Consider the following 19,782-nt stretch of genomic DNA (forward strand, 5'->3'; position numbering starts at 1 on the left):
GTCTGGACTGGTTCCTTTAGCAGGGAGATGGATAAGAGGGCATGGGATAAAAGCCTGCTCTGAGTGATTAAGAAAAGCGAGATTGATCCCTTCTCTTTTCCATGCCTCCCAACAAAAGAACAAGACAACATTCCGTGACACTGAACGTGAGCAATTCAGAACTAAGCAAAGGAAATACTTAATCACACACGGTGTAATTAGCCGGTGGAACTCTCTGCAACAATCTATCACTGTAGCCAAAGGCTTAGAGAGATTCAAAGAACAATTGGACTTTTAAAAAGATAATGAAAACATCAGCAGGTACTTCAGATGGAGGCACAATATATAATAGAATTAAATTTGCACCAGCTATTCTCTAAGTGCCTCTGGCAAAGAAGACATTTCCTCTTTTTTGTCCACAACAACCCCCAGGAACTATCCTATAATTTAGGAGCATACAAACTGCCAGATAGATTCAGACCCAAGCTCCATCTAGCCCAGTCTCTGACAATTTCCAGCACCAGCTACTTCATAGGAACTACTAAAAGCCCCCCGTAGCATCCCAGGGGATATGTGGGATAATCTCTCCCCGAGTGCTCAAGTTCTTCCTTGTCTCTGATAGCAAGAAATTGGCTTAATTCCTGTGGCAGTGAGTTCCACAGACTAATCACTTACTGTGTGAAAAAGTATTTTTTAAATCAGTTTTGAATGTTCCCCCTTGCAGGTTCCCTGTGTGTTCCTCTGTTCCTGTATGATGGGATGGGGAGAATAGATGTGACCAATCTCCTTTCTCCAACCCAGTCAGAATTTTATAAATTAAGAGTCCCATAACTTTTACCCTCAGGGCTTCTTCAGGATTCAAGCCCTGCCCTCCAGCCCCACAATGAAAGCCAGATCCCTAAGACACTCTTTTTACTGGGTCGTTTGTGTGTCTCCTTTTCAGTTAATGCAGAGATGATGCTCCTTGCAGGCATGCATTCCCTGCTGCATTGAGGCACAGAGCAAGGCTAATGCGTTCCTTCAGTCTCAGTTACATCATAGGGCCAGGCTGATGTTAAAAGGTATCCACTCTGGTGCTCTAATGGGTCTGTTTTAAAACTTCCTTTTCAAAGAAGCCGTTCCCTGGCAGTGCAGTGAGAGGGGAGCCTGTGGAGCAGAAGGGGAAACGCCGTGCAGCAGGTAACCATTCTGTTATTTCAGCATGAGCTTGTCCATGTGTCCTTGGCCCACAGCTCTTTGAGGTCATTCTCAGTGACCCAGAAGGAAAGAGTCCCTGCTGAAGATGACTCACCAATCAGTGGGCGGTGGGGATTGCTGGGGGTGGAATATTCCACACAGCATTCAAGATCAGCTGGGCCCATGGGAACATGTATTTTCAGACAGCCCAGGGGCAAGGTCCAGGAATCAAGACCACAGGGCACGCATGCAGGGCTGTATCCTTGAAAGGAAGGGCTCTGCCCAGGAAGGACATAGAGGTCCTGTGGAAACCTGCTGAACAGGAACTCCCTGTGTGATGGTGAGCCAAAGGTGCAATGCGATCCCTGGAGATAGAAACGGTGGACAGTCAAGTAGGAGAAGCGAGAAAGTGCTACTTCTGCTTATGGCATTAAGGAGATTACTACTACAGACTGTGGGCAGGTCGGCCCCACAAATGTACTGCTTCTAGGGAAGTGACAGGAGAGAGCCCTGCCATCTACTTAATAAAGCCACCTCTGCCAGAGGCGATAGCTAAGTTGGTGGGAACTCTCCTGTACTCTATCTACATGCTTAGGTCAGCGTACCTCTGTCCCACAGAGGCAGGGATTATTGATACCTCTAATCACCGACTTCTACCAAAGTAATTTTGTAGCGTAGATCAGGGCTGTGTTCAGTTCTGGTGTCCACACTGGTGGTAGCCAGCTGTTAACATTTCAGAAAAAAAGCTGCAAGAATGATTCAGGATCTGGAAAAAAAAAACCTTGTAGTGAGAGATTCAGAAGTTCAGTCTATTTGGTTCATCCCAACGAAGGTTAACAGGTGACTTGATCTCATGAGCTACGAATACCTACCTGGGAAGGCGATTTCTGATAGTGGATGTCTCTTAAATCTAGTACAAGGCTACACAACACATGGCCCGTGGGCCATATGCAGCCCGTGTCCCCTTTGTGGCCGGTGGTGCAGTTTGGGTTTCCATGGGGCTGAACACACAGCCCATGGGTGGGAGCCAAAACAAAAAAGTAGTCACTATAATGGATTTCTGTTGATATGCATTTTGGTAGTTAAATTCCTGGACTGTCATTTCCCATTAAAAGTGCTGTCATATGCGTGGAAATCGGGTAAGTACTGCATTTTATTAATATCAGCAGAACTGACTTAAATGGGGCCCATGTGTTGTGTCATCTTGCCTTAGTCTTCGTATTCATGTCTGTCAGTGTAAAAGAAGCTATTTGCATATATATTTGCATGTATGTGCAACCACACTGAAGTTGCAGTCCTTGGCATGTGAGTATCATTGTGGTCCCCGGGGCTTCCAAAGTTGAGTAGCCCTGATGTAGTAGATCTAGGCAGGACATGACCCAATGGCTGGGAGCTGAAGTGAGAAGAACACAGCCTGAAAATAAGAGGCCAAGGTTTAACAGAGATGGGACTCATGGAACAATTCACTTAGAGCAGGTGATTGGTTCTCCATTACCTGGGGTCTGCACCCTGCTGGCATTCAGATCTGTTATTAAAAATCTGCCCTGTTCTCCCCTAAAGTCTGCTGAACTGAAACATTCCTGCTTGGAGACCCAGGAAGCTATTCACAGACATATGGCTGTAGCCTGGTTCTTACATGGACATCCATTAATATGGAGCCTCGCAACTGGCGCCCATAGGGAGGGGATCTCTGTTACGAGGCAAGACAGTGTTGGTCTCCAGTGGACTCACATGTGGTGTGGGTAGGCATCTCAATCATGCTGTACCGAGAGGTTCAGAACTAAGAGATCCTTTCCATGTCTTCTCTTGGGGTGCCTGTGCCTACCATGATGGAGCAATGGGATCTCTTCTTCCAGACTGCGCCTTTCTCACAGTGACCCCTGCTCTGTTCATCTGCTCTCCAAATGGACTTCGGTGTTAGCTGAGAGTTGGAACAAAATATTTTAATGGGACTTTTTTTTCTTTCAATTTTACCGTAAGAAAGAAAACTTTAACTGCTGCAAATGTGACGGCCAATACATCAGGGATGTAACCAGAGCCTTCCAGAGCTAAAAGCACATGGTGCTATGGCTTGAGCTAAAGAACCAACTCTGCATGAATGGGGCCACAACAGGCTCCTATCCTCTGTGGATCAGGCACAAAGGGGACCTCTCATTCAGAGGTGGATAGTCCAGTAGCTAAAGAAATGGAGTTGGGTGAAGAGGTAACAGGCTGGTTGGAGCAGCAGATGGCAAATGCATTCTATTGACTGAGAATGAGCTAAGGTGTAGCAAAGTCTTCTGAGACGCTTCCATCTGTGGCCAGTCCTCATTTTTTTAATGAATGGGCAACTTCTGAGCTGTAAATGTGTACATTTGAAGTTCATTTTCTTTGTTTTCAGCATGTGCAAATTTTCCTCAGCCTTTACGAATTTAACTGAAAGCTCTTTACTTTATAAAAATTGCAGATCCGAAGGGAAACGAAGAAACCTCGACATCTGAGCGCAGGTTTGTGGCATGGTTCAGAAATGGATGTTGTGAAGCAGACTCAGTGCATAGAAGCGAGTAAAAGAAGCAGATGCTGTAGCAGGGATTTTCTGGAAAATCAAGGAAGCCTAAGAGTCAAGAGCCATGTAGGCCTAGTGTACACAAACCCCTGCCGTTGACCCAATCTGTGTCACTTCAGCTAGGTGAAGCTGATGTATTTAGCGCAGCAACTTGTGTGCGGTAAGGTCGGGGGCAGAGGGAGCTGCTCTCCTATTGATGCCAGCTACTTCTCTTGTCTTGGTGGAGTACCAGTGTTGATGGGAAGGTGCTCAGAGATTGATTTATTGTGTCAACAGACATGATGAATCAACAGCTGGTGGATTGATCGCTGCAACATCAATACCTGGCGTAGTGGTAACAAGCCCTTAGTGAGTGCTCTCCATGCTGCTATTGTTACTTGAGCCAGCACTGATCTCACCCTTATGCTAGCTATAGCAGAACTAGCTTGGGTACACCTATCCGAGCTGCCATCACACCTCATGACAGCTGCATAGACATGGCCTGTCTGCCTTCCTTTGGTGCAGCAGGCTGCACATTGGCACCCCAAACCCTAGCTGAGGTGGCTGGGTGCTACTGTAACATAAATGTTCACTCATGGATTGCCAATGGGAGAGGCAAAAGGGGCAACTGCTCTGAGGTCTGGTGATACAAAAAAGCCCGGAGCTCCTGACTGCTGTTGCTACTACTGTGGCAGTGGTGGCAGCTGGAGCCCAGGGCCCTTTAAACTTCTGCCGGAGCGGTACATGGCATGCTCTGGGAAGCACCGAGGGCTTGCTGGTCCCTGATTCCCCCCCACATCCCTTCTACACACACACTCCAACTCGCTGCCCTGAACCCTCAACTCTGACTCCTGCATCCCCCACCTCAAGCCCCTGCCCTGAGCCCGCCCCCACTCTAACCCCCTTCCCTGTGTCCCCCACACTCCACACTTAAATTTCATATAAGTACTGTCCTATCATAACTCCCTCCCTGCTGTGAGGGCCCCTTCTTGACAAGTTGCAATACGACAGTACCTGTAAGAAATATAAATTACTTTCACCCCTGAATTCAAAGACAAAACCAGACCCACTGGCTGGTTGATGAAAGGAGACATATTGAGGCTGGGAATAAGGGCCCCTTTTTCAGCAGAGAGAGGAATGAATTATTGGATCAGGTGTCCTAGGCACTGGGTGAATTCGCCCTCATTGGGAGTCGGACAGTGGAGATGAGGCAGTTGTTTTTGGGTTAGAGGCATGAATGGCTAGGGGAGCTTCTTTGGCCTGGATTATGCTGAGGAATATGGGATGTGCCAAAAAAGCTCCCCATGGCAGAACTGCAGCTACGCTTTACTTTCACTTTCTAAATGGCGCGCAATTAGCACAGCACTGGAGCATGAGTATGCAAATGAAGCCTGGGATATTTAAATCCTGGGCTCATTTGCACTTCCAAAGTGCTTGATTTGCATCCCTCTGCCGGCAGAGGGATGCAGTCTAGGCATAGCCCAAGAGCCAATCTGCCATTCAGCTGCGTTCACTGTGTGAGTTGCTCCGGCCTTACCCCTTGAATAGTCATTTACTGCTGTGTACCCTGAGTGCAGAATAGGTAGGACATGGTCCCACACCTAGCTGCTAGCCTTTTCCACCTGCTTTGTGCTCTCACAAGAAGATAGACCAAGGTTGCTTACTGTGGACAGGAGACCTGGAAGTCCCACTTCCCTGCCTTACTCCGAACCATCTCTCCTCTACTTAGGACAAGATGAGGAGAGTGGGGGGCCTAGATGTTGAGAGATTTTATGTCCAGGGTCTGCATGGAACATGTCACAGAGATGATCTTATGGGTTTTTTTTGTTTTTTTTCTCTAGTATTTTATTGGCGAATCCATATTTTTCAAGCACAAGATGCCCAGTGGAGGACATGATGACTCTGGAGTTTGTTGCCGTATGGTCTAAAAAATGTGTGTGTTATGAAGAGTTAAAAAAGATGGTTGTGGCAGCTTACCTTAGTCCTGGGAGATACCAAGAAATAGCTAGGATGAAAAAAAGGTACAACGATGCCAGAGATGGATTTCACTGACGGGGTCATATGAGCTTTCAGGGAGAAGGAGGCAGACTGTGATAATTTACTATATATTTGAAAGAGTTTGTGTGTCTGTCTGTGAGTCTGTTTATTCAAAACCACCTTCTAAGTTAAGGCCACCAAATTGAGTATGCAGCTTCCTCTTATTATAACTTAAAGCAAGGTTAGGACAATGGGATGTGCCTGGAAAATGGAAAGGAGGGGTCTGGTAGCAGGAATAGTTCTACTGTAGAATGACCACAGGAGGGCAGCAAGAGTCCAGAGATGGGGTCCGGGACAGCTATAACCCCATTAAGGTAGAATGGGCCCTTTAAGCTGCTGTCAGAGTGCTGTGTCATGTGCTCTGGGCAACTCTGAGGGGGGCGTTCCTCGGCTGGTTGCCCCCGGCCTGACCACTTTTACTTGAAGCACTGTCCTTTACATAAGAACACAAGAATGGTCATACTGAGACAGACCAAAGGTCCATCTAGCTCAGTAACCTGTCTGACAGCAGTGGCCAATACCAGATGCCCCAAAGGGAGTGAATAGAAACAAATAATCATCAAGTGGTCCCTCTCCTGTCATCTATTCCCAGCCTCTGACAAACAGAGGCCAGGAACACCATTCCTACCCATCCTGGCTAATAGCCATTGATGGACTTAACCTCTATGAATGTATCTAGTTCATTTTTGAACCCTGTTAAAGTCCTGGTCTGCACAGGGTCTTTCAGGGAGTGTGGAACCAACTTCTCCTCCCTGGAGGTTGTGGGCTCCCTTGGGTCCAAGGTGCCTCATGTCAGCCCCACTTCTCCCCAAACTGAGGTGCTTCCTTTCTGACAGCTTTGGCTCAGGTGGGCTAATCGAGGCCACATGTTCAAAGTGCCAGGAAAGCCAGAGTCCAGGAAATACTGATGGTTCGAGGGGAAATTGATGCAACTACATAGGAGTTAGGTGGATTCTCCATCACTCCGCCTCTGTTGATGGAGATGCAGCGTCTCTTTCTCAAAGCTTTGCTTTAGCTCACCCAGAAGTTTCTTGGCCTGATGCAGGAATTGCTGGGCAAGAGTCTCTGGTCTGGGTTATACGGGAAGTTGGGCTGATGGGCTTTGATATCTAGGAATTAGTGTGGGATAATTCTAACAGCTTGACCCTTAAGCGCTATATTTCAGCCACCTTGCACAGGGTGAATAAGGAAGGTTTTTGGCCTAAGTGCCCAAACAACCCTACCAGTGAAAGAGGGAGACCACATAAGAAAGAAACAGCAGCAGCTGAAGAAAGACAGATGTAAAAAAGCAGAAATAAAATAATTATTTGGGTTGCTCCAAATGCCTCCAGGATTGGCACAAAACAGGCCTTGGGATCAGGGACTCGCTCAGAGAAGCCTTGGGGCAGACAGTGGGGACTGGGCCTTCACGTTTGTCACAAGGTTTCAAACATGGTGGATTTTTGACCATTTGTACATTATTTTGCTTATTCCATTTTTCTAAGAGGTAGGGAGCTGGTATGGGGTGTGTGTGTCCGAACTTCTCCCTCCTAAGTTCTTATCTGACATGTTTGTTCTCTTAGAGCATGTCCTCCAGCCAGTCCCTTCAGCCTACTCCACCTCTTTCGTAGGTGTGTTTGGAAATGCAAATATGGCTGTGGTGATCACCAGGGCTGTCCCTTTGGGGGTGCATGAGCAGGGCCTTGGACAGACCCCCATCCCAGGCCTCACCCCACCTCTTCACACCCCTACCCCACCACTCTGCCCCTTTCCCCAAGTCCCACCCCTTCTCCATCCCCACCCCATATCTTTCCACCCCTCTGCTGTGCTCCTTCCTGCCCCCATTTTACCCCTTCCTCCAGTGACGTGACATGGAGGATTACCAGGGTAATGGCAGCAGGCAGCCATCTTGATCTGTGCTATTTTTTGCAACATGACAAACAGGCAGGGGAGGCTGAAGGCACTGGCCATATTTACAGTGTTTCCGTATTGTTTTAATTTCCTAGGTTTGACACTGACAAGGGGCTACTAATCGTTGGCCAAGTAACAGTCCCTGTTTTGGATCTACAAAGCAAACAACCTATCTATTATAAATATGGGGTTGTGGACACCTACAGCGAAATTAGAGAAATTAGATTAGAGCATATTTATAAATCAGATCGACAAAATGAAAAGGCTGACTTCCATCGAGTTCTCACTGTGCCCGTATCAGCCATGAAAACTGAAGGTAAGACTCACGTTTTGCAGAGTGGTAAAAGATGATGGGAGTTGCCGACTGGCAGATTCTCCAAGTCTAAGTACAAGTGTATCTGATTGTGACAACATTGGCTTCCAAGGAATCATGGCTGATTGACAGCCACAGCGACTTGGGCAGCTGGCCAGTCTGCAGGGAGCGTTCTAGCTCAGAGTCTTCGTGGCCATTGCTGGGCGTTCCTGAGATTGTCAGCTCTTTGGAGCAGGGGACTGACGATTCTGTGTTTGTACAGCACCTAGCACAATGGGGTCTTGCTCCATTATTAGGGTTCCTAGGCACTACCATAATATACCCAATGAATATTACAGTGCCTAATGCAGTGGGGTCATGGTCAGTAATGAGTGGTGCTTTCAGGAGTTTCTACAACATTAATCATTAGAACAGGTTGGAAAATGGGGCTTTTGTCCCCAGCCCTGGACACAGAGATGTGTCAGCCGGAGTTTGGACTAGGGATGGCTGGGGGAGTCTCTCTGATATGCTGTACCAACTAAAAATAACTTGCTGGTGTGGCATACTGGTCCCGGCCCAGCCCATCTGCACCACTGCCCAATCCTTTGGGTAAGCATTTTTCTAGAAGGGGTAGGGGTCACAGGTTTAGGAATATTTTGAAGAAGTTGTCTGGCTTGTGTTATACAGGAGATCAAACTCAAGGATCACAGCAGGCCCTTTTGGCCTGGCAATCCATGAATTGACAACTTCCTGAGCTGCAGCTAACTCCCTTCCCTGTGTTAGTCCCACAATGGGAGCTGGGACCTGGGAAGGAGAAGCAGCTATGGCCTGGCCATCTCCTCTAGACTCCAGGTCCACCTGTGGCATCTGCACTGTTCTGTCCTGGGCTCTGTGCTTCCAAAAGGAGTTTGACCAAGTGGAGAGGGCTCAGAGCAGAGCTATGAGAACAATCTGAGCTCTGGGAAAAGCTGCCTTAGAGGGAGAGATTGAAGGGTCCTGATCTATTTTGTTTCTCCAAGAGAAGGCTCAGAGGTGACACGTTACTGGTCTACAAGTGTCTATGTGGGGAAAAGATTTCTGAGAGGAGAGGGTGATTTGGTTTCACAAAGAACGGCAGAGCAGGATCCAGTGGCTGGGAGTTTGTGGGAGACTAATTCAGGGGGAATTAGGGGCCTGTGTTTACCAGGGGGGTGAACGAGCCCCTGGGCGAGCTCCCCTAGAGGGGGTATGGTTTCCCTTTCTCAAAACATCACTGTTGCTCAGCCAGGAGTTACTAGGCCACAGGCAAGAATCACAGGGAAGATTCTCCAGCCTGGGGTTGGCAGGAAGCTGAGCTGGATGGGCACAGAGGATGCTGCCAGCCTCAGAATCTATTAACTGCATGGCACATGCAGCTCTATAAAGTGGCAAATGAAAAGGTTAATTCAGTGATAGACTGTGCACTGCTTGCTCCTGCACTCTGTCCCCGGGCAAGTTTGAAGGGCCCCAGGCATTTATCTGAAGCTTGACAAATGTTTCTTTCTCCCTAGGGGTGTGGACCCAGTTTGATGGCCTCTGCCAGTCCCAGTTTGGCTCTGTACCAATGGGAAAATCCAAGGAGATGGCTAGCAACCTGATCCTGCAGTTCCTGGAGGAGGAGCTTCTCCGAGACCTTTCTCACCGGAAGGGCTTTGGGGATGTGGAAAGGAAGCTCAACTGCTACAAGGAGTGCTTCCAAACCAGCACCATTGGGGATGCAGTGCGAAAAGTAAATGATTGTGACACTGACACTGATGTGTTAAAGGTGAGTGATCAAATCCCAGCTCTTATCCCACCACAGAGCCGCGGTGGCTGGAAGGGCCCCCAGTGAACTTCTCTGGAGGTAACTCTGTGTCCACATGGTGCATGACAATCCTCAGAGATGCATTCAGAACTCAGTGTTAGATTTGCTGTTCTTTCCCTCTCCAGTCTTGGGGCCTGCTCTGAAGTCCATTGGAGTTATAGGAGTTTTTCAATAGACTCTGTGGGCTGTGGAGGAGATCCCAATGACCCACTGTAACTCCTGTTGAAGTTGCAGGACTCCTATCTGCTTTCATTGGAGCTGGATTGGGCTGCCCCGGGATCATTTTGCCAGCTCTTGGAGCTGATTTCCAGAGTCTGTTCTCAGACGCTGGGACCTACAAGCTGCGTCTGTGAAAGGTTGGCTTTAGATTTGGCAAAATTTCATGCATCATGGCAAGGGCTGCAGATGTGTTATGGTGTTTGCCAAAAGTCATGGAGCGGTCGTGGTGAATGTAAATGTCACAGGGTTAGTGTCTCCTCCATGAATTTAAATGAACCATGCCCTTTTCTACTCTAGTGATAGAAATGTAGCCGTGTTAGTCTGGTGTAGCTGAAACAAAAAACAGGATTATGTAGCACTTTAAAGACTAACAAGATGCTTTATTAGGCGATGAGCTTTCGTGGGCCAGACCCACTTCCTCAGATCAAATAGTGGAAGAAAATTGGCATGGCCATATATACCAAAGGATACAATCAAAAAAATGAACACATATGAAAAGGACAAATCAAATTTCAGAACAGAAAGAGGATGAGGGGGGAGGTAAATGTCTGTGAGCTAATGATATTAGAGGTGATAATTGGGGACGCTATCTTTGGAATGGGTAAGATCATTAATGTCCTTGTTAAGACCATCTGCACTGTGCTGCAGGGGGATGTGAGAGTGTGGGGTGAAGGGTGACCTGGCGGATTAGCAGGGGGGCTCGGCACTGGCACTAGGGGTTGAGTCCATTCCTGCACTTAACAGTGGTGTTGTGAACGGGGGTGACCTGGCTCCAGCCTGATCCACACCACCAGCTCCCAGTATCACTTGTGGGAGAGGGCGTTGGAGAAAGGGTAGAGTCAGGAGGAGAAGGAGCAAGCAGGGACAAGAAGTGGTAGGGCATGGAGCAAAGGAGGAGGGGACTGTCCCAGACCTATACTCTCTAAGGATGTACCTGCTGATGCTTCTAGTACAATGCAAAACATTATTACTTTGTTTGTCTAGGTCTTTGATTACATCGGCACATTCATTGAAAATGTGCTCAAAAACGTCAGATTTCCGCAGACTACGATTTCAGTGATGGATGTTCTCCTCTTTGCACTATACACAGTATTTCACCACAGTATCTATTTAAGCCCAGCGGCCAAAAGCAAAATTGAACAATTGGCCCAAAATGTGGACATGCAGAATGGCAAATTCTCAAATCTGAATGAAGAAAGAAAAAGGTAACATCTCTCTAACTCCCCTCCCCCACATGCATTCACCTGAACTCTGTCTGTGGTTTTAAAAGTGACAGTTTCTGCCTTTTAAAAGCTGTGTATTGACATGTTTGCAATGTTTGCGATGCACACAAATCAAAAAGTAGGAGACCTTATTTTTCATAGAATCATAAAATACTAGGACTGGAAGTATCAGAGGGGTAGCCGTGTTAGTCTGGATCTGCAAAAGCAGCGAGGAGTCCTGTGGCACCTTATAGACTAACTGAAGTGTAGGGGCATAAGCATTCGTGGGCAAAGACCCACTTCGTAGATCTGACGAAGTGGGTCTTTGCCCATGAAAGCGTATGCCCCTACACTTCAGTTAGTCTATAAGGTGCCACAGGACTCCTTGCCACTAGGACTGGAAGGGACCTCGAGAGGTCATCGAGTCCAGTCTCTTGTCCCCATGGCAGGACCAAATACTGTCTAGACCATCCCTGATAGACATTTATCTAACCTACTCTTAAATATCTCCAGAGATGGGGATTCCACAACCTCCCTTGGCAATTTATTCCAGTGTTTGACTACCCTGACAGTTAGGAACTTTTTCCTAATGTCCAACCTAAACCTCCCTTGCTGCAGTTTAAGCCCATTGCTTCTCGTCCTATCCTCAAGGCCAAGGAGAACAATTTTTCTCCCTCCTCCTTGTGACACCCTTTTACATACCTGAAAACTGCTATCATGTCCCCCCTCAATCTTGTCTTTTCTAAACTAAACAAACCCAATTCTTTCAGCCTTCCTTCATAGGTCATGTTCTCTAGACCTTTAATCATTCTTGTTGCTCTTCTCTGGACCCTCTCCAATTTCTCCACATCTTTTTTGAAATGCGGTGCCCAGAACTGGACACAATACTCCAGCTGAGGCCTAACCGGCGCAGAGTAGAGTGGAAGAATGACTTCTTGTGTCTTACTCACAACACACCTGTTAATACATCCCAGAATCATGTTTGCTTTTTTTGCAACAGCATCACACTGCTGACTCATACTTAGCTTATGGTCCACTATAACCCCTAGATCCCTTTCTGCTGTACTCCTTCCTAGACAGTTGCTTCCCATTCTGTACGTGTGAAACTGATTGTTCCTTCCTAAGTGGAGCACTTTGCATTTGTCTTTGTTAAACTTCATCCTGTTTACCTCAGACCATTTCTCCAATATGTCCAGATCATTTTGAATTATGACCCTATCCTCCAGTGCAGTCGCAACCCCTCCTAGCTTGGTATCATCTGCAAACTTAATAAGCGTACTTTCTATGCCACTATCTAAATCGTTGATGAAGATATTGAACAGAGTGGGTCCCAAAACGGACCCCTGCGGAACCCCACTAGTTATACCTTTCCAACAGGATTGTGAACCATTAATAACTACTCTTTGAGTACGGTTATCCAGCCAGTTATGCACCCCATCTAAGTCGTATTTGCCTGGTTTATTGATAAGAATATCATGTAAACCGTATCAAACGCCTTACTAAAGTCTAGGTATACCACATCCACCGCTTCTCCCTTATCCACAAGACTCGTTATCCTATCAAAGAAAGCTATCAGATTGGTTGGACATGATTTATTCTTTACAAATCCATGCTGGCTGTTCCCTATCACCTTGCCACCTTCCAAGTGTTTACAGATGATTTCCTTAATTACTTGCTCCATTATCTTCCCTGGCACAGAAGTTAAACTAACTGGTCTGTAGTTTCCTGAGTTGTTCTTATTTCCCTTTTTATAAATGGGCACTATATTTGCCCTTTTCCAGTCTTCTGGAATCTCTCTTGTCTCTCATGATTTTCCAAAGATGCTTTTTATGGATTTCATTATATATAATAGGGGCGCAGCATGGAAACCCTTTTCCAAGTTAACCCTAGGGTGACAATTACTATGGCTTTATTATTTGTATTGCAGTAGTACCTAAAGACAGTGATCCCAAAGGCTAAGATCAAATTTAGGGGCAGCTGGGTGGCAGATAATGAGAGTGCCAGTCCTTCTCTAATGCTAGACAGGTGGAAACACAGGCTAGCCATCAGATCTGACAGTCCTAGAGCCAATGGGAACAGGGCTAGTGCTTCCAAGGAAGAGGTCTCAAGTTGGTTCATAGGAAATAACTTCTAATTTTCCCCAGGCATGCTCAAACCTCACTCAGCCCCAGAACCGCTCCAACTCCACCCCCTTCCTCAAGCCCCCACCCACCCTACCTCATCTTTTCCCACCCTGGCCCTGCTCCTATATTATTCCTTCCCCCAAGACCTCACCCCTGCCCCTCCTCTACAGGCTGCACCCCATCCCTGCTTCTTCCCCTCCCTCCCAGCATCTCCTGCATGCTGCCCAGCCACTGCTCTGTGGTAGCAGAGGCACTGGGAGAAAGGGGGAGCAGTTGATTGGGAGGTGGGTAAGAGTAGTTGGCTGTCAGTAGAGCACCCACAGAGTCAATGCCTATGAGTTGGCTATTAGTGGTACTACCCCCAGATCAATGAAAACTCTGGCAGGGATGCCCCATCTGCAGGAAGGTGACTGACACACAAACACCCAAACCTTAGTTTTCTGGGATAGTTTTTAGGTGCAGGATTCTTTACCCTGTGATTTGTAGAATGCCCATTGAATACCAGCAAGATGGACATATAGGTGTGAGTGGAGAGACATCTGCCAGATCTCAAGCTACCACAAATCGTATTGTCAGAAAACATGGGACAATAAATTTACATCTGGAAAATTTCATGCAACAAAAAGTTCTGAAAAATTTCAATTAGGGAATGTCACAAGGGAAAACATTAGTGTTTTTGGATGGAAACAAAATGTCTTTACAGTTTGAAGTGACACTTTCCCCTTTAAAAAGTCAAGTGGAAACAAAATTTTCTTTTTGAATTGACATTTTAACTTCAGATGTCATTTTGAGGGTAAGGGTGCATCTAGACTGCAGGAGTTTTTTTCGGAAAAACATCTGTTTTTCTGAAAAACAAACTTTGCTTACATCCACACTGTAATCACATTCTTTTGGGGAAAAAAATCAAAGGAACAAAAGGTTTTTTTCTGACATTGGTAAACCTCTTTCTAAGAGGAAGAATGCCTTTTCCGAGAGAGCTCTTGCGGAAAAAGGTGTGTGTGGAATCGGAAGAGGGAATTCTTTTGAAGAAAGGAAAAAGCAGAGGTGCAGTAGTGTCCGTTCCATCCGTTGTAATCAAAAGCTTAAATGCAGGATAGTGTCCAGTCAATATGAATGCTATCTTTCGAAAAAGCAGGTTGCTTTTTTGCTGTGCTTTTGCTGTGTGGATGCTCTTTTGAAAAAACTTCTTTCGAAAAATCATTTCTGGAAAAGCTTCTTTCAAAAGAAGCTTGCAGTCTAGACATACCCTAAAGGTTGATTCCAAGAAAATTGGTTTCAAAATGTCATAGCTGGGTAAGCCTTGAGGAAAAATTTCTCATGCTAAACCCCTGTTATAACAGGAAGAATTGGATCAGGGGACTTGGTTTCAGCTTTCCCTCATCATTCATGAGTGTCTTAACCACCAGACTGTAGAACAGGGGTGGGCAATCATTTTTGATGGGGGGGAACAGTTGGCAAGCCCTCCAACCCCACTCCTAGCCCCACTCCTCCTTCTACTGAGGCCCCACCCCACACAGGAGCCAACCTGTGTCCCTGCCTCTCCCACCACAGAGAGGAGAGTGGGTGGGTGTGAACGTCTCCAGCCTCCCTAGCCCCAGAGCATGTGAATGGCAGGTGGCATGTTGCTCCAGCCTCCCTGACCAGGAGCACTGATAGGCATTCTGTGGGCGGATTGTGGGCGGGGCCAGGCTGGCGGTTTGGAAAGACTGGGCCTACCCCCACCTCACATATTGCACACCCATGGTGTGGGGTAGGGTTGCCAGGTGTCCAGTATTGAACTGGACAACCTGGTATTTGCGCCTTCTGTCTGGTAAACAAATAGTGAAAATACCAGACATCTAAAATGTCTGGTATTTTCTCCTTTTGCTGGGGCCCAACTTGGTGCCCAATGGAAGGTTGCTCAACAACTTTTTCTGTGCCCCCCCCTTTCCTGTTTTCTTTTTTTTTTTCTTGACAACTTTTTCTTGGTGCTTTTTTTTTTTGTGGCCTGGTATTTTCGGTGAAACTATCTGGCAACCCTAGTGTGGGGTACAGGAGAGGGAGTTTGGGCAGAGGAGGGGGTTGAGACCCAGGGTAGGGACTTAGGGTGCAGGGTCAGGGAAGGGTATGGGTGCAAGAGAGGATTCTGGCCTGGAAGACGGGTGCAAGAGGGTCTGGAAAGGAGTTATGAACCGGGGGGGAGGGGCTGTCACTGGGGGAGCCCAGGGTTTCCATCCCTGGGGCTGATGGACCAGCCTGGAAGCTGATGGTTAGGGTGGGTTAACAGATAAGACTAATGCTTTACATCCCTGTTCCAGAGCGAGGATGAAAATGTGGGTCCCTTGCCTCACAGGTGACAGCCTTCACCACTGGATTAAAGGCTATAAAAAGGCAGCATGTTTTCCCTTGACTGTTTTGTGACTAGCACTTTAACATGCTTCAGAACAAGCTGTGTGGGGTTGAGCGCCAGGTTTTGTTTGACTCCAAATGGGCTTTTCAGATTTGTTGATTTTTTTTTTTATTTTTCTGATGTGGTTCAGTCTGAACCAAAGCTTTTTTCCCTCCAATATTTTGGAATAAAACCACCAATTATTCATACGCTACTCAGAACAACTTAGCCCTGGGTCCCTATTTGTACAGGCACATGTACAACTTTGCCCTGCTGTCCAGCCATTCAGCTCACATCTGAAGCTCAAGCTGGTTAAGAGCCGCACTGAGGTAATTGGGGATTCGGTTTGTCTGAACTCAAGGAATTGTTTGTTTGCTTAACATTTTGCATCCCTGCCCTTCCAGGAGGTGTGTTTCAGCTCTGAAGCATGTTTGCATCCAAGTCTCCAAAGACTCTAAGAGCACCTGTTGGATCTGGCTGCTTCCTTTGCTGTACGCAGTTCAAAGGGAAGCCTTCGAACAGGCTGGGGACCCTTTAACTTCACAAGAAGTACAGTCACTGCCTTTCGATCAGCTGAGGAAGGATGAAGAGAAGCAAGCGTGAGTCTGCAAGAGAAATAAAATGAAAGAACATAGTCATTCTTTTGTCTAGTAAAATTGAATATTGCTGTTTGTGGCATAATGATTTGGAAACACTTGGTTTGCTGGCACCAAGTGGAGCTGTACCAAAGAAGACTGTGTGGCCTGGTGGTTAGAGCTACTAGCCTGAATCCCAGAACACCTGGAACATGAGGAAATGATGGGGACTCTCTTGCAAAGCAGTCTGATTCATAGAGACCAGGGTCAGGAAAGGCCACTGTATAACAAACTCATGTATAACATAGGCCACAGGACTTCCCTGATTAATGCCTGTTTGAACTGGAGCTGATTTTAAAAATTGTCATTGATGGAGAATCCACCACAACCCTTGGTAAATGGTTCCAACAGATAATTTCACAGTTAAACATCTACACCTTATTTCTAGTCAGAGATCTACAGATGAAAAGTACTGCATAAGAGCTTGGGTTTATTATCTAGACTGCTCTCCTTTTTCGACAGAATGTGGTGGTAGTGTAGACGCAGGTATAGTTTTGTCAAAAAGGCAACTTTTGTCGACAAAACCCAGTAGTCTAGACAGACCCTGGGCTCCTTCTGTATTTATATTTTCTGAGTTTATTTAATTCATTGACTTATAAAAAAAACAGTAGTAAAGAAAGCAGAAGTAGTCATGCCACGGTTCAGACTGTGGTAGAATTCAGATTAACAGGAAAAAAAGAGCAAATTTGTAACTCTGAGCTCTATTTGCATGTTGAATCATGAATTGACAGAGAGAATAATGAGAAAGAAAATAATCATCCCTGGTCAATTGTCTCTCTTTTTTTTTCAGTTCAGCAGAGTTTCACAGACACATGGGCCATGTGCAAGTTAGATATGATGGGTGTAGGACAGTGGTCCCCAACCTTTTGGGGCTGCTGGGTACCCGGGGGCAGGGCCTCATGTGCGCCATGTGCCCAAGGCCGGGGTGGCACGTGCGCCCGGGGCCCAGGGTGTAAGAATGGGTTGGGCTGGCCCTGGTCAGTTGGTGGGTGCACAAAAGTGCCCCAGCAGGTGCCATGGCACACACGGGCACCACATTGGGGACCACTGATGTAGGAGAAAGAAAGAATTTGAAGCATGGGACTGGTGCTTGAACCAAAGTGAACAAGACTTACACTATTATAACAGACCAGCTATGTCAAAAGCAAATGGTTGCCTGAAAGTCAGTGTCTCTCGGCACTAGAACTGCCAGCACTGCTAAAAGCACAATAAGCATGTAAACACATTCTGTCAGGACTATACAGGACAACCAGCTGAGAACATGATAAAATAGTTGGAAACAACAAGAATGAAAGCATAACGCTGGGTAGTGAATGCTTTGGAGGAAAGTACAAGGGGAGGTATCAAGTGCGTCATTAACGCGTAAGATGATCCGTAGAGTGTGTATCATAGTTTGTTCATTTCTGTCTGTAAATGTTGGGGTTAACCTCACTTTACACTTTGGCTGGCCTGGGGACAGTAGTGAAATCCATACTATAGATTGAGCTGCATCTATTGTCCCGGGTACAAATACATAGGGGCTCGTAGGCCATCTGGCTGCCAACACCTATTAGTGTACTCCGTTCAACAATAAACCTGACTCAGGTGCCTTTGTACCTTATCTGAGTCTGTGGTCTGTGGGGGCTCTCATGAAGTCTATTGTGCTAGCTACCTGCAATATGAGGGAGCATATGAATATATACTCAGCTGAATGTTTATCATCACTGACGGAGCAGAATGCCACACCAGTGAAGCCTGACTTTACTGTCTCATTGTCCTGAACTACTACAATGAGTTGTTGATATAACTACAACTGATCATGTCGAAGGTCATTAAGTCATAAGAACTATGAAGTCACTGTTAAGGTTTGGCAGAGAAAGGGGCCAAGGAGCATCTATGTTATGCATTTGATGATTTTGGATTTTAGAGCTGAAATCTAGTAGAAGAAATTTGCCAATATTGGAGTGGAGTTTCAATAGAATAACCCTTTTGATTCAGTCCAGAGAGTGTTAGATTATTAATTTTGAGAAATTCAGGACGGTTCAAAAAAGAGCCAGAAGAATTATTAAAGGATTGTAAAGGCCTTATAATGAGAGATTCCAGGAGTTCAATCTATTTATCTTAACAAAGAGGAGGATCTGAGGTGACTTGATCACAGTCTACATAAATATCTGCATGGAGAGCAACAATTTGAGATTTGGGGACTCTCCAGTCTAGCAGAGAAAGGTTATGTCTACACTTGCTTGGCACTGCTGCAATCAATGCAGTGATTGTCGATTTAGTGAGTCTGGTGGAGACCCACTAAATTGATGGAAGAATACTCCACCTACCCGAGAAGTGTAAGAGAAGTCGATGGGTGATGCTCTCCCACTGATACAGTGCCGTGCAGCCCCTATGGTAAGTGGATCTAACAACATCGACTTCAGTTATGCTATTCACGTAATGGAAGTTGCACAAGTTTTTATCGATTTACCGTGGTAGCATAGACCAGCCCAAAAGTATAACAAGATCCAATGGCTGGATGCTGAAGCAAGACAATGTCAGACTAGAAGTAGCATACATTTTGAATAGTAAAGGTATTTAATCACTGGAAAAATGTATCAAGAGCTGTGGTGGATTCTCAACCAGTGGCAATTTATAAATCAGGACAGGATGTTTTTCTAAAACATGTGCTTAATTAAAAAAAGGAATTATTTCAAGGAGGTCCTGTGGTCTGTGTTATATGGGAGCTCAGACTCAATAATCACATTGGGCCTTCCAGCCTTAGAATTTATGAATCTGTTAATCAATATTTTTAATACTAGGTTCCTTTTCAGGCATGGACATTCCTAGCTGGGTGTGGGACCTGGGACAACTCCCCCTTCCACCGTGTGCCCTGCCTTGCCTCTTTCTGTCCCTGCTCTGCTCCTGCTCTGTCCCTACCCTGACTGTTTCTGCTCCTGCTTTAGCACATCTCTTCCCACCCCTGCCACTGGCCTCCACAGCTCCCAGGCCCCATGTCCCCTGAGACAGAGCAGAGCAGGAGCTAGCGGCATTGCTGCTGGCCCCTGCATCACCCAAGCCCCGTGTCCTCCTGAAGTGCAGTACCCCCTAAAGTGCCTGGGGCAATTACTCGGACCCCTCCAGTGGATGGGACAGCTCTGCTTTCAGGTCTACTTTTACTTTAGTGTTTCTCAAGTAGTTATTCTTAACCAATTCACAGGCTGATGAATTCACCAAGACCCACTTTGGTGTTTACTCAGTAGTTGTGTAACTACTGAAATATTACATTGTAGACATATAGAAAACGGAACGTGCTGTCTTACAAGTGACTGACATAAAGAGCATTGAGTTCAAGCAGCTATAGCACAGAACAGTGCAGGTCACCATCCCTCCTGAAGAGGCCCAATTCATTGTCGGCCCAATGTTTGTTTTCCTTTGTGAGCCACTAGAAAGCAATGGCGTTGAGGAGAGGATGACTCGTCCTCCTGGATCACGATAGTGTAATTAAAAAAAAAACCCATAGCCAGTCCCTTCCCAAGTGCAGACGTTTATTA

General features: G+C 46.4%; 1 protein-coding gene across 5 annotated transcripts in view; it reads left to right on the forward strand.

The window, feature by feature from the left end:
* Positions 1-19,782, forward strand: part of LOC102448644 (E3 ubiquitin-protein ligase rnf213-alpha-like) — a 130,661-nt gene that overhangs the window by 22,180 nt on the left and 88,699 nt on the right. For 4 of the 5 annotated variants that reach the window (XM_006120887.5, XM_075928853.2, XM_075928857.2 and 1 more), the window contains 7 exons: positions 1,092-1,158; positions 3,602-3,641; positions 5,521-5,700; positions 7,702-7,922; positions 9,428-9,681; positions 10,924-11,144; positions 16,037-16,231. In XM_006120887.5, coding sequence (XP_006120949.3) covers positions 1,092-1,158; positions 3,602-3,641; positions 5,521-5,700; positions 7,702-7,922; positions 9,428-9,681; positions 10,924-11,144; positions 16,037-16,231 — 1,178 coding nt within the window. The remainder of the gene's footprint in view (positions 1-1,091; positions 1,159-3,601; positions 3,642-5,520; positions 5,701-7,701; positions 7,923-9,427; positions 9,682-10,923; positions 11,145-16,036; positions 16,232-19,782) is intronic. The other variant, XM_075928855.2, reaches the window with a different exon arrangement.

The sequence above is a fragment of the Pelodiscus sinensis genome, chromosome 5, assembly GCF_052426305.1.
Source record: "Pelodiscus sinensis isolate ZL-2025 chromosome 5, ASM5242630v1, whole genome shotgun sequence".
Classification (NCBI taxonomy): domain Eukaryota; kingdom Metazoa; phylum Chordata; order Testudines; family Trionychidae; genus Pelodiscus; species Pelodiscus sinensis.